The sequence below is a fragment of the Bos indicus x Bos taurus genome, chromosome 1 (assembly GCF_003369695.1).
Source record: "Bos indicus x Bos taurus breed Angus x Brahman F1 hybrid chromosome 1, Bos_hybrid_MaternalHap_v2.0, whole genome shotgun sequence".
NCBI lineage: Eukaryota > Metazoa > Chordata > Mammalia > Artiodactyla > Bovidae > Bos > Bos indicus x Bos taurus.
In genome coordinates this window covers 128,881,494-128,896,555 of record NC_040076.1, presented here as the reverse complement: position 1 = coordinate 128,896,555, position 15,062 = coordinate 128,881,494, and the positions used below count along the sequence as shown (strand labels likewise).

The 15,062-nt window shown below is 42.7% G+C and overlaps 1 protein-coding gene across 1 annotated transcript in view; it reads right to left on the bottom strand.

Annotated features, from left to right (window-relative positions):
- The window catches only part of LOC113894447, a 170,593-nt gene that overhangs the window by 107,509 nt on the left and 48,022 nt on the right, over positions 1-15,062 (bottom strand). Inside the window, 1 exon segment of the mRNA XM_027544885.1 lies at positions 3,464-3,613. Coding sequence (XP_027400686.1) covers positions 3,464-3,572 — 109 coding nt within the window. The 5' untranslated portion in view covers positions 3,573-3,613.

The following is a 15,062-nucleotide window of genomic DNA, read 5'->3' as shown; positions in this document are numbered from 1 at the left end:
ATCTCTGCTGAAGAAGAGATGGCAAGACTACACAGATGAACTTATACAAAAAAGATCTTCATGACCCAGATAATCATGATGGTGGGATCACTTACCTAAAGCCAGACATCCTGGAATGTGAAGTCAAGTGGGCCTTAGGAAGCATCACTACGAACAAAGCTAGTGGAAGTGATGGAATTCCAGTTGAGCTATTTCAAATCCTGAAAGATGATGCTGTGAAAGTGCTGCACTCAATATGCCAGCAAATTTGGAAAACTCAGCAGTGGCCACAGGACTGGAAAATGTCAGTTTTCATTCTTCTTAGATTATGATGTATATTCTTAATCAAAGTATATTCTGATTATATTTTATCTCCTTTGAATCCTTATGAGTTAAAACTGTTTGCCTTTTTCTAGTGGTTGCATTAGGGTTTATAATATGTATCTTTACCTTATTTCAGTCTACCTGTAAGTGATATTATACCACTTCATGTATAGAATAGAAACCTTACAATAGTATTCTTCTATTACTCCCCTCCCAGTTTTTTTTTGATACTGTTGTCATAAATTTTACTTCTACATGTTATAAACTCCATAATACATTGTTATTTTTGTTTAAGTGGTCAATTATCTTTTAAAGAAATTTAAATAATAAACAACTTATATAATTGCCCATGTAGTTATCAATGCTCTGTATTCCTTTGTGGGGGTCCATTTTTCCATTTGGTATCATCTTCCTTCTGCCTAAAGGACTTTGGTATCTCTCATGGTCCAGGTTTGCTGGTGGTGACATCATCCAGATTCTATAGATTTGAAAATGTCTTTACTTTGTTTTTGTTTTGAAAGATATTTTTGCCAGATAGAGAATCCTAGATTGACAGGTTTTTTTCTTTCAGTACTTTAAAGATCTTTTCCACTGAATTCCCTTATGCTGAATTCAGAAGCAAGAAATTTACTATCTTCTTTATTTGTTCTTCTGTAGCTGCCACTCCAGGACTCTTGCCTGGAAAATCCCATGGACGGAGGAGCCTGGTAGGCTGCAGTCCATGGGGTTACTGAGGGTTGGACACGACTGAGCGACTTCACTTTCACTTTTCACTTTCATGCATTGGAGAAGGAAATGGCAACCCACTTCAGTGTTCTTGCCTGGAGAATCCCACGATAGGGGGAGCCTGGTGGGCTGCCATCTGTGGGGTCACACAGAGTCGTACATGACTGAAGCGACTAAGCAACTTAGCAGTAGCATCAGCTGCCTTTAAGGTTTTCTCTTTATTATCTGTTTTGAGAAATTTGATTATTATATACCCTGGTGTTGTTTTCTTCATGTTTCTTGTGCTTGCGGTTTGTTGAGCTACTTCATGAAATCTGCTTTCATCAAATTTGAAAACATTCCAGTGATTACTTCTTCAAATATTTTTCTGTTCTTCCTGTTTTTCCCCTTCTATTGAACTAGTTCAACTACAAGTATATTAGGATGATTTAAATTATCTTGTACTCTTTTCTTTCTTTTTAAAAATTCTTTTTTCTCTTTATGTTTCATTTTGAATTGTTCCAGTTTGGATGGATAGTTTTATCTTCACGTTTACTAATTTTTCTTCTGCAATGTTTACTCTGTTGTTAATCCTAACCAGTTTAATTTTTATCTCACATACTGTAGTTTTAATCTCTAGATATTTGAGTCTTTTTTATATTTTCCATGTCTCTACTTAATTTTTTAACATATGTAACTATAGTAAATTTTAAGATCCTTGTCTGCTAATTCTAACATCTGCATCAGTTCTGGTTCAATTTTCATTGGTTGATTTTTCTCCTCATTATGGATGTGAGTATAGATTTCAATTATTTTTTTCCACAGAAAACCAAACTGCCCTCCAAAAATGTTTTATCATTTCCCATCACTACCAATACATGGGAGTGTTCGTTTCCCTCCCTCTCCTGCCAACACTGAATTTGACAGCCTTTAATCTTTGTCAATCTCACACTATTTACTCCTAAAATAGACACTTATTTTTCTAATTAAAAACTTTTTTTGGCTGCACTATGCAGCATGTGGATAGTTCCCAGACCAGGTACTGAATCTGTGCCCTCTGCAGCAGAAGTGTGAAGTCAACCACTGGACTGCCAGGGAAGTCCCACAACAGATATTTATTGAGCACCAACTATAAGCCTAGTGACAGATGGTGGCAATTGTGTAGTGTTCAAGCAGTCATAGTAGCTGCCCACATGGTGCTTATTATCTTGTGATGCTTACTCTTTTATTTGCATTTCATTAATTATTAGCAATCATAGTTGAGAAATTTTTCTCAAGTTTATTGTCCAGTTATATTTCTTCTTTGCATATGGCTTACTAATGTTTACTGACCAGTTTCAAGTGGATTGTTTGAATTTTTATTCCTATGTAACAGCTATTCATTTACTAAGAATAAATATCTATTTCACTTTGTGAATAATTAAAAATATCTTATAAACAACGATTTTTTAAAATAAATTAACATTTGTATGCAATTTCTTTGAAGAAATGGTTTACATGTTACTCACATTTTTTTTCTATATTGAAAGTAAACAGAAATTGATTTTGGTATTAAAAACATGGCCCTTAAAGACAAACATTTTTGAGCAATGCAAAAATACAAAACACATATATGAATACATAAGATATTGTGCTCTTGCTCAGTCATATCCAGCTCTTTGTGACCCCATGGACTGTAGCCTCCCAGGCTCCTCTGTCCATAGGATTTTTCAGGCAAGAATTCTGGAGCAGGTTGCCATTTCCTCCTCCAGACATAAGACAGACATAAACACATAATAAATAAAACTTTCATATGTATTTGATATCAACAAATAAATGACTTACAGTCTTTAGAAATAATCAAGCAGATCCCAAATGCCATTTTACTCTTTTAATAATGAAATGGAAAGTCAAAGAGATGAAACATTCCCAGATTAAACATTTCCAGCTGATTAGATATTTCTGGCAAAGCCATGCCATCTGTATTAGAAATGCCCTATATACAAGACTTAATTTGTAATTGTCTAAGATCTATTCTTTCGAAGGAGAAAATGTCAAAATCCCCATTATAGAATATTTGCTTACCCACTGAAGAGTAGTAGCAGGAGTTCTCAAAGGCATGTGCTATGTATTCATCTGGCTGTTTGGGTAAATGCTTCCTGGGGCACCAGGAAGGATCCCCTGATTGAGACACAGGTTCTATAACAGGCCCAGTGTCTTTTTAGTATTCATGGTCAACATGAAGTGGACAGGGGGATAGTGGATCCTGAGAAGCATTTCAACTCTATGGCCAGGGGTATGACTTACATACATCGTATAGCTAAGGAGTGTTAGCCCTCTGAATATGATGGAAGAAATGTATGTCACCACTTATGCTATAAGCAGCTTTAATAATGGGGATGATGATAGCAGCCAGCAAAGCCCCCCAAAGCCCAACTCACCAATTCCTCCCGTAGGCCTGGGCCCCTTGACTGACCTGTTTGGTGAAGGTGGTCTCTGGCCACCTCAAACAAGCGCAGATGCATGTTGGTGATGGGGTTGAAGGAGCCACAGGCCAGGAGCACCACAGGGATTCGGCTCTTCATCCTGTCAGACACATCCACACCCGCTGCTGCAGCCACCCTGCCTTCATTGGGACAAAAACTCAAGTCAGAGAGTTGGCACCAAGACAAGTGTACAATTGCTGAGATAACTATGAAACTTGAATGGCATCTAAAAATTACAGTTAATATGGATTTCTTGATTTTTATGATCATCTGTTGTGGTTATGTAGGATAATGGCCTTATCAGATATAAACAAAAAGTTTTTGTAGATTACAAAAGGAAAAGACAACTGTCCAAATCAGTGTCTCTGAACCACATACAGGCCATTATTTCTTACTTGTAAGATGACTGAGGAGGCAAGAATAACAACATTTACAGGAGGCTTACCATGGTCAGGAACTGAGCCAAAGTATATCCCTTATCTCAATAAATCCTTCCAAGTTAATCCTGAGTGGTTACTTATAGGAGCTTAGAAGCTGCAAGGTCAAGACTGGAACCCAGGCAGCCTGACCTAGAAACCATGTTTTCTTGTAACCTCTATACTCTTCCTGTGCTTTGAGGGTCACCTTAGGGTCACCAGGGGCTTCCCTGGTGGCTCAGAGGTTAAAATGTCTGCCTGCAATGCGGGAGACCCAGGTTCAATCCCTGGGTCAGGAAGATCCCCTGGAGAAGGAAATGGCAACCCACTCCAGTATTCTTGCCTGGAGAATCCCATGGACAGAGGAGCCTGGTGGGCTACAGTCCACTGGGTCTCAAAGACTCGGACACGACTGAGCGACTTCACTTTCACTTTCACTTTAGGGTCAAAAGGAGTATGTAAGATGCTCCAAATGCCACCTCTGATAGTCCAAATAGAAGTCACAATGCCCCAGAGCAGAGGAGTGGTACTTTTTAAAAACTTATTTTAAAATAATTTCAGACTTACCAAAAAAAGCTGCAAAATTTTTACAAAGAATTCCTATGCACAGAATCCCTAAATGTTAACATCTTAGCACACTTGCTATATATCATTTATTCTCTCTCTCCATATACACATGCATACATGTATATACCTATAAATAATTTTTTTCTGAAATGTCTGAAAATAAGTTGCAGACATAATATCTCTTTACCTCTAAATATTTCAGTATATATTTTCTAAGAGAAAAGACATTTTCTTATATAACTGCAGAGAAATGATTAAAATCAGAAAATTAAGTACTATTAATTTACTATAAATTATCCCATGGACGGAGGAGCCTGGTAGGCTCCAGTCCACGGGGTCGCTAAGAGTCGGACACGACTGAGCGACTTTGCAGCAGCAGCAAGCTACAGTAGTATTATCTAATCTATAGATCTTTTCTGATTTCACCCATTGTCCTTTATCTGGAGTCCTAGCATTCTGAGGTGGGCAGGCTAAGCCATTTGTCCCCTCACTCTGTAGCTTTCAGCACTGGGGAAAGTTGGTTAAAGTAAGGTTAAGGTAAAGAGGTTGAAGTTTAAGGTTAAAGTAAAGCAGAAAACAGCCTGGGCTCCAGGACAGGCTGGCAGACAGGGCTCTCTTAACTCTGAGGCACTGCCTCCTACAGTGTTGGTGAAGTGCTCAACTGGAGTTCAGGCCTTAGTTTGAATCCTAGTTCTGCCTCTTACTGGCTATGTGACCTAGTGCAAATCACAGTCCCTTTCAAGCCTTAGATTCTCCATATGCAGACATATGGAGTAATATGTCAGTAATAATGGGGACATTATTACTTACACTTACAGGGTTGTTGTAAGGATAAATGAACTATGGATGGAAAATGTCTGGGTGCACAGGAAGCATTTAATAAATAACCACTGTCACTGTGATGATGATGATGCAATGATAAAAAGGATGTTGCTGTTGACCACACGATGGAGGAAGGGAAGGGGAAAGGTGGTGGCAGTATGTTTGTGATTCAGTTCAGTTCAGTCGCTCAGTCGTGTCCGACTCTTTGCAACCCCATGAACCACAGCACGCCAGAACTCCCTGTCCATCACCAACTCCCAAAGTCCACTCAAACTCATCATGTACATTGAGTCAGTGATGCCATCCAACCATCTCATCCTCTGTCATCCCCTTCTCCTCCTGCTTTCAATCTTTCCCAGCATCAGGGTCTTTTCAAATGAGTCAGCTCTTCACAACAGGTGGCCAAAGTATTGGAGTCTCAGCTTCAACATCAGTCCTACTAATGAACACCCAGGACTGATCTCCTTTAGGATGGACTGGTTGGATCTCCTTGCAGTCCAAGGGACTCTCAAGAGTCTTTTCCAACACCACAGGTCAAATGCATCAATTCTTTAGCGCTCAGCTTTCTTTATAGTCCAACACTGACATCCATACATGACTACTGGAAAAACCACAGCTTTGACTAGACAGACCTTTGTTGAAAAAGTAATATCTTTGCTTTTCAATATGCTGTCTAGGTTGGTCATAACTTTCCTTCCAAGGAGTAAATGTCTTTTAATTTCATGACTGCAATCACCACCCACAGTGATTTTGGAGCCCAGAAAAATAAAGTCAGCCACTGCTTCCACTGTTTCCCCATCTATTTGCCATGAAGTGATGGGACCAGATGCCATGATCTTCGTTTTCTGAATGTTGAGCTTTAAGCCAACTTTTTCACTCTCCTCTTTCACTTTCATCAAGAGGCTCTTTAGTTCTTCTTCACTTTCTGCCATAAGGGTGGTGTCATCTGCATATCTGAGGTGATTGATATTTCTCCTGGCAATCTTGATTCCAGCTTGTGCTTACTCCAGCCCAGCGTTTCTCATGATGTACTCTGCATAGAAGTTAAATAAGCAGGGTGACAATATACAGCCTTGACGTACTCCTTTTCCTATTTGGAACCAGTCTGCTGTTCCATGTCCAGTTCTAACTGTTGCTTCCTGACCTGCATACAGGTTTCTCAAGAGTCAGGTCAGATGGTCTGGGATTCCCATCTCTTTCAGAATTTTCCACAGTTTATTGTGATCCACACAGTCAAAGGCTTTGGCATAGTCAATAAAGCAGAAATAGATGTTTTTCTGGAACTCTCTTGCTTTTTCCATGATCCAGTGGATGTTGGCAATTTGATCTCTGGTTCCTCTGCCTTTTCTAAAACCAGCTTGAACATCAGGAAGTTCACGGTTCACGTATTACTGAAGCCTGGCTTGGAGAATTTTGAGCATTACTTTACTAGCGTGTGAGATGAATGCAATTGTGCAGTAGTTAGAGCATTCTTTGGCATTGCCTTTCTTTGGGCTTTGAATGAAAACTGACCTTTTCCAGTCCTGTGGCCACTGCTGAGTTTTCCAAATTTGCTGGCATATTGAGTGCAGCACTTTCACAGCATCATCTTTCAGGATTTGAAATAGCTCAACTGGAATTCCATCACCTCCACTAGCTTTGTTCGTAGTGATGCTTCCTAAGGCCCACTTGACTTCACATTCCAGATGTCTGGCTCTAGGTCAGTGATCACACCATCCTGATTATCTTGGTTGTGAAGCTCTTTTTTGTACAGTTCTTCTGTGTATTCTTGCCACCTCTTATTCATATCTTCTGCTTCTGTTAGGTCCCTACCATTTCTGTCCTTTATTGAGCCCATCTTTGCATGAAATGTTCCCTTGGTATCTCTAATTTTCTTGAAGAGATCTCTGCTGCTGCTGATGCTAAGTCGCTTCAGCCATGTCCAGATTCTGTGCGACCCCATAGACGGCAGCCCACTAGGCTCCTCTCTCCATGGGATTCTCCAGGCAACAACACTGGAGTGGGTTGCCATTTCCTTCTCCAGTGAATGAAAGTGAAAAGTGAAAGTGAAGTCGCTCAGTCATGTCCGACTCTTCACGACCGCATGGACTGCAGCCTATCAGGCTCCTCCACCCATGGGATTTTCCAGGCAAGAGTACTGGAGTGGGTTGCCATTGCCTTCTCTGAAGAGATCTCTAGTCTTTCCCATTCTGTTGTTTTCCTCTATTTCTTTGCACTGATTGCTGAGGAAGGCTTTCTTATCTCCCCTTGCTATTCTTTGGAACTCTGCATTCAAATGGGTATATCTTTCCTTTTCTCCTTTGCTTTTTGCTTCCCTTCTTTTCACAGCTATTTTTAAGGCCTCTTCAGACAACCATTTTGCTTTTTTGCATTTCTTTTCTTGGGGAAGTGGTCAACCACTTCCTTAATTCCTGTCTCCTGTACAATGTCATGAACCTCCATCCATGGTTCATCAGGCACTCTGTCTATCAGATCTAGTCCCTTAAATCTATTTCTCACTTCCACTGTATAATCATAAGGAATTTGATTTAGGTCATATCTGAATGGTCTAGTGGATTTCTCCACTTTCTTCAATTTCAGTCTGAATTTGGCAATAAGGAGTTCATGATCTGAGCCACAGTCAGCTCCCGGTCTTGTTTTTGCTGACTGTATAGAGCTTCTCCATCTTTGGCTGCAAAGAATATAATCAATCTGATTTCGGTGTTGACCATCTGGTGACGTCCATGTTTAGAGTCTTCTCTTGTGTTGTTGGAAGAGGGTGTTTGCTATGACCAGTGTGTTCTCTTGGCAAAACTCTGTTACCCTTTGCCCTGCTTCATTCTGTACTCCAAGGCCAAATTTGCCTGTTACTCCAGGTGTTTCTTGACTTCCTTCTTTTGCATTCCAGTTCCCTATAATGAAAAGGACATCTTTTTTGGGTGTTAGTTCTAGAAGTTCTTGTAGGTCTTCATACAATTTTTCAGGTTCAGCTTCTTCAGCATTACTGGTTGGGGCATAGATTTGGATTACTGTGATATTGAACGGTTTGCCTTGCAAACGAGCAGATCATTCTGTCGTTTTTGAGATTGCATCCAAGTACTGCATTTCAGGCTCTTTTGTTGACCATGATAGCTACTCCATTTCTTCTAAGGGATTCCTGCCTGCAGTAGCAGATATAATGGTCATCTGAGTTAAATTCACCCATTCCAGTCCATTTTAGTTCACCAATTCCTAGAATGTTGATGTTCACTCTTGCCATCTCCTGTTTGACCACTTCCAATTTGCCTTGATTCATGACCTAACATTCCAGGTTCCTATGCAATATTGCTCTTTACAGCATCAAACCTGACTTCTATCACCAGTCCCATCCACAACTGGGTGTTGTTCTTGCTTTGGCTCCATCCCTTTATTCTCTCTGGAGTTATTTCTCCACTGATCTCCCGTAGCATACTGGGGACCTACCGACCTGGGGAGTTCATCTTTCAGTGTCCTATCTTTTTGCCTTTTCATACTGTTCATGGGGTTCTCAAGGCAAGAATACTGAAGTGGTTTGCCATTCCCTTCTCCAGTGGGCCACATTCTGTCAGACCTCTCGACCATGACCCATCCGTCTTGGGTGGCCCCACACAGCAGGGCTTAGTTTCACTGAGTTAAACAAGGTTGTGGTCCATGTGATTGGCTAGCTGTCTGTGATTGTGGTTTCAGTCTATCTGCCCTCTGATGCCCTCTCTCAGTGCCTACCGTCTTACTTGGGTTTTTCTTGGCAGCTTTCAAAAAGGCTCCTTGTGACCCTCACTTCCTGGTATTTACCTGTAGACCCCTCTCGTTGAATGTGGACAGGACCTACAGACTTGCTTCTAGTGAAGATTCCACTAGACTCCTCACTAGAGGATTCCGCTTCTCAGAGAAGGTTACAAAGTCTCTGGCTTCCCTCTTCTTCACCTCTTTCAATTTCTCTTTTGCTCAGTCTGAAGAATTTGGCGACTATGTTGTGAGCTGCCTCATGGAGAGACCCATAGGGCAAAGAATTGAAAGTCCTCTGGTGATGACAGCCTGCGAGAAACTGAGTCCTGTTAACAACCATGGGAGAGAATGGGTGAGACCACAGCCCCACAAACACCTTGACTGCAACCCTGTAAGAGACTCTGAACCAGACACCCCAATTCAGTGGAGCCGCCTCTAGATTCCTGACTCACAGAAACTGTGAGATGATAAATGTGTGACATTTTAAGCTGCTGTGTTTGGGGGTAATTCGTTATGCAGCAACAGGTAACTATTAGAATGACCAACAAGAGGGATGCATTTACTTCTTCCTTACTCCTCTTGCTATGTTGGCCTTGGCTGTAATTCTGCAGTTAAAAGGGTAACATGGATAGTCCTTGGTTACTGGAAACTGATTCCTCTCTGTACTGGAGGAAACTGTTTTAATCTGGCCCTTGCTGCTGCTTGTACCAGCTGTATCCAACTACTACTTGCTTCACACTTTATAGTCTGGCTGTGACAAACTTCTTCTCAGTGGTTTCTCTGTGAGCTCCTCATGGCCTCCTGCTTCACCTTCAAGTGCTTTGATTTTGGGTTGGCTAACAAGTTTGTTTGGGTTTTCCATAACATCTTAAAGTTTCTGGCCAACCCAGTATATGCTACTTTAGTTTCTTCCAACTGGAATACTCACAGCACATCCCAATCTGTTAAGACCCAACTCAGGTGATGATATTACGTATGTGACTTCAATCATTATGTCCTGATTGCCTGCTAGGTGTTTGTTATCAGTTAGGGAGGTATTTGGCTGCAAGTTCCAGAAGCTAATCTCAACGACTTAAACAAATAAAGGTTTATCTGTTTTCCACATGATGAAATATCTAGAAGTAGGCAGCAGCTGGCACTGGATCACTGGCTCAACAATGACCTACAGTTTGCTCACTTTTCCCTCATGGTCGCAAGAGGTCATCAAGATTGCTGCTGTAGCCACATCCATCATGACTATAATCAAGCCAGGAAGAAGGAGCAAAGAGCTATACAGACTAGATGCCCCTCTTAAGCAAGAACACAAAAGTTTTTAAAGAACTTTTCTGTAGATTTTGCTTCTGCCTCATGGCCATAGGTCCAGTGGCCACTCTAGGCAAGAGAAGCTGGAAGAGCAAGTCTTTAGCTTTGTAGCCTCTAGTTTGGAAGCAGTAGGGAAAAGGGAGTTGGGAATAGGATTAGTTAATTCACAGCATCTGCCACAATGGCTTTTCTGACACCTAGGCTAACTGATCTCTGCTCACCTTTAGTAAGTCACATACCACATTTTTTGGAAAAACCTATTCTTATGTCTGTCTTCCCAACCAGAGAGTAAGCCCCTTAAGAGAAGGAGTGGTGTTTTCTTCATTTTTGATCTCAACTTCCAGCACAGAGCCTGGCCCAGAGGAGGCCTGGATGGAGACTGAAAGGGCACCGGCCAGCTGGCCAGTGGACCCATGTCCTATTACTGGGAAGGCTTAAACACTTTCTCAGGTACAAAGAGAAGTTGTCCTGGGAGTATTCTGAGCTACAGTGGTGTGAAGATAAAAAAGTCTCAACTGAGGCAGGCTGTGGTTTGCTTCTCACTTCCTTTGAGGCAGCAGGGACATCCCCTGCTATGTGAGAAGAAAGTAGCCTGCGTGTGAGAACTGCTGCCCCTGGCTTTTTCCAGGGGAGGGTGGATCTTTAATGAGAGAGTATTTGCAGAGTGTGCTGAGCTACTCACAGGAGCAGCCTTGTGATGAGTGTAGCTGAAGAGGATGGCTGGTTTTGTTTTTTTGTTTGTTTGTCTTGTTTTTTTTTTAAACAATTGTTAGGAGGCCTTTCAAAATTCTATTTTATTTTGACAAAATATCATGTTTTTAGAGCCCTTAAAACATCTAACTGCAGCATCTCAGGTAACCTGGGGTTTTGATGTATTTTCCCAAAGTCCCCAGAAACTGTAAATTAGAACATTAGTTTGAATGGCAGCATCAATGTGATGCAGTGCCATGTTGGGAAGGAGAATAAATCATATGTAGCAAGTGTCTGTCTGTCTTTTCTTTCCTCGCATGGGCACCTGGAACCACGCTGCTCTGAGAGTGACTTGCCCTGTCTTAACTGTGCCTCAGGCGGGAGGGTGCAGTGGGCATATGCTGCCAGGCTCAGGAATGAAGTCAGTGCACCTGCACTGTTGCATCATTTGTACTCTCCAGCTGGCTTCAACTAAACACCCTCCCAAGCCCAAACCCAGAGGAATACAGTGACAGGTCTGAGACGGACTCCCTCCTGGGGTCCACCAGAGAATAAACCCGGCTCAAATTTGAGCACATCTCAAAAGCTGGATGCACGCCATAAATGACTCATCTATAAAACAGAATTAAAAAGAGAGAAAAAAAAAGTGACTCATTTGTTCTATCATGTCCAGTGAGTATCCAGTGAGATGAAGCAAGCGTGGGGGTCTTTTGCTACTGGGAAACACTTCTCATCAAGAAGCATTTAGTGGGAGGTCCACAGAATGAGCAGTAATTGCAGCTGAAGGGTTTAACAAGTAGAGAAAGTGGCACACGGTCTTCTTGGAATTTATCATTAACCTGGAGGCAAGACAAACAGATTCCACCTTTGGATCCTGCCTGCTACTGTACAGTCATCCCAACAGCGTCTCATCGTGCTGTGTGCTCAGTCATGTCTGATGCTTTGTCCGACCCCATGGACTGTAGCCTGCCAGGTTCCTCTGTCTATGGGATTATCCCATCAAGAACACTGGAGTGGGTTGCCAGGCCCTTCTTCAAGGGATCTTGCCAAACGAGGGATTGAAGCCATCTCCCTTGTGTCTCTTGCATTAAGTGGATTCTTTACCACTGTACCACCTAGGAAGCCCAATGGCCTCTCATTGTTTCCTCAGATACAACACGATACTCCTTTTTCCTCACTTGTGCAAATACTCTTCCAACCATCTGAAACACCAACCTTGGTCCTGTCTTCAAGGCTTTCTTCTTAGTCTCTACCCAGTGCGTCCCTCTCCCACTGTACTAACTGTACCTGTTACATATTACACATTTATCACTTTCTTCTTTCATCGGACCACAGACCTGTCATTGCTTTGTTTCCAGGTCGCTCTTCCTCAAGTAGAAGGTGAACTCCTACAGGGAAGTTTCTTATTCATCTAGGCCCTTTAACTTCTGCAGAGTGCTGGCACACAGGTGCTTAGGAATGTGTGTGGTGGCATGAATGAGAGAATGAAGGACTGTTTCTGACCAGTTCAGCTCAGTTCAGTCGCTCAGTCATGTCTGACTCTTTGTGACCCCATGAATTGCAGCACACCAGGCCTCCCTGTCCATCACCAACTCCCGGAGTTCACTCAAACTCGCGTCCATCAAGTCGGTGATACCATCCCCAGACATCTCATCCTCTGTCGTCCCCTTCTCCTCCTGCCCCCAATCCCTCCCAGCATCAGGGTTTTTTCCAATGAGTCAACTCTTTGCATGAGGTGGCCAAAGTACTGGAGTTTCAGCTTTAGTATCACTCCTTCCAAAGAACACAAGGACTGATCTCCTTTAGAATGGACTGGTTGGATCTCCTTGAAGTCCAAGGACTCTCAAGAGTCTTCCCCAACACCACAGTTCAAAAGCATCAATTCTTCGGCACTCAGCTTTCTTCACAGTCCAACTCTCACATCCATATATGACTACTGGAAAAACCATAGCCTTGACTAGACGGACCTTTGTTGGCAAAGTAATGTCTCTGCTTTTGAATATGCTATCTAGGTTGGTCATAACTTTCCTTCCAAGGAGTAAGTGTCTTTTAATTTCATGGCTGCAATAACCATCTGCAGTGATTTTGGAGCCCAAGAAAATAAAGTCTGACACTGTTTCCACTGTTTCCCCATCTATTTGCCATGAAGTGATGGGACCAGATGCCATGATCTTAGTTTTCTGAATGTTGAGCTGTAAGCCAACTTTTTCACTCTCCTCTTTCACTTTCATCAAGAGGCTTTTTAGTTCTTCACTTTCTGCCATAAGGGTGGTATCATCTGCATATCTGAGGTTATTGATATTTCTCCCAGCAATCTTGATTCCAGCTTGTGCTTCTTCCAGCCCAGTGTTTCTCATGATGTACTCTGCATAGAAGTTAAATAAGCAGGGTGACAATATACAGCCTTGACAAACTCCTTTTTCTATTTGGAACCAGTCTGTAGCAACGTCCTTTTCAGATAGTGACTTCCTCTCTTTTCTTGTCCAAAGCAGTCAAGACTATGCCTTCCAGGAATATAAGCTGACCTTCCCAGCTTCCCAGAAGCACCCAAGGCCCCTCTCCAAGACCCCAGTCTACCCAACTCAGGCTGAAATCAAACAAGATGTTCCTGCCCTGTTGTACCACCTCTGATGCCAGGATCCCATGAACAGGGATATACGGGCCTCCTGCACACTGACACCAAGGTCATTCCTCTGCCCTGATGGTCATCATTTGTGGCTTTGCCAGGTGAGAAGACTATGAAGGTGTTATTAAGGATCAGAAATGGGGAGGGTACCTTGGATTATCCAAGGTGGGCCTAATTTTAACATGATTAGGATCCTAATAAGGAGACAGGACAGTCACACAGGGAAAGACGTAAGGACCAAAGCAGTGATCAAGGGGCAAGAAGATGCTCTGCTGCTAGCACTAAGACGGAGGGAGGGGCCATGGCCCAGCAGTGCACGTCGGGCCCACAAGGAAACAGAGACTTGCCTAGAGCTTCGAGAAGGAGTGCAGCCTTGCTGACACCTTGACTTCAGACTTCTGACCTCCTGAATTATAAGAAAATAAAATTGTGTTGTTTTAAGCCAATAATATGTGGTAGTTTGTTATAGCAGTCGCAGGAAACTCATACACTCACTTCCTTGGGGCAGACCTTCAAACTGGGGCAGGAAAGGCTCAGGGATTGAGCCAGTAAGGAGGATATGAAAGAGTGTGTCGGGCACAGGGACCAGCATTGCAAAGGTTCAGAAACCACCACTTAAGGAAGGTGATGAACACACTGGCTATGTGACCCTATGTGACGTGAGCCATTGTGCAGGTGGCCCAAGGTAAGGGTGCAGAGAGTGCAAGGATCACACAGGCCTCCAAGTGGTCTGGGGGCGGTGTCTAGATTTCATCTTATAGGCAATGAGGAACCTCTGAAGGATTTTAAGAGCTCTCAAGACCCCCCAGGATGGTGTGCAAGGAAGCAAGCCCCAGGATGGCTGCTACCCCTAGGGCCCTCTGCCTGGCAAAGGTTAGGCAGTCCCCAGCTTCCGAGAGGATGACTTTTCCTGTTGCCTACATTTCACCTCAATCACCAGGTAATGTGTGCTGGCCAGTGACCCCACACGCACTAAATTCTAACAAATGTAACACTCAGCCCATTTGTCACAGGCCATCGCAGAGACACAGAAAGGAAAGGCGAGCCGGGAAGGTTAAGTGTTGTTGCTGCAGATGTAATGTACTAATGCTCATTGCTGGGAAGGCAGTCAATTTACCTTTCCCTGCAGAGAGTAACTCTAATGCGACTTGGCCTGGGGAAAGTGGTTGAAAACATCCCTGTTTATTTTAGACATAAAGCAGATGGCTTCGGGCAGAATAGAAATGGATTCCACAAACATCTTTCATTACACAGACCTCTTGACTGGACTCCTCGTCTTAAAGAAAACAAGAGACGCAGTATGATTTGTTGAGTTGACGAGCACAGTTTTCAGGACCCAGGGAGATCATCCCCATCTGCACGACTGCGTCAATTTCTCCAGGGCAATCAACCTTCACGCAAACTCTGGGGCACTTTTTCTTTCAACTTTACCAGATTTGCTCG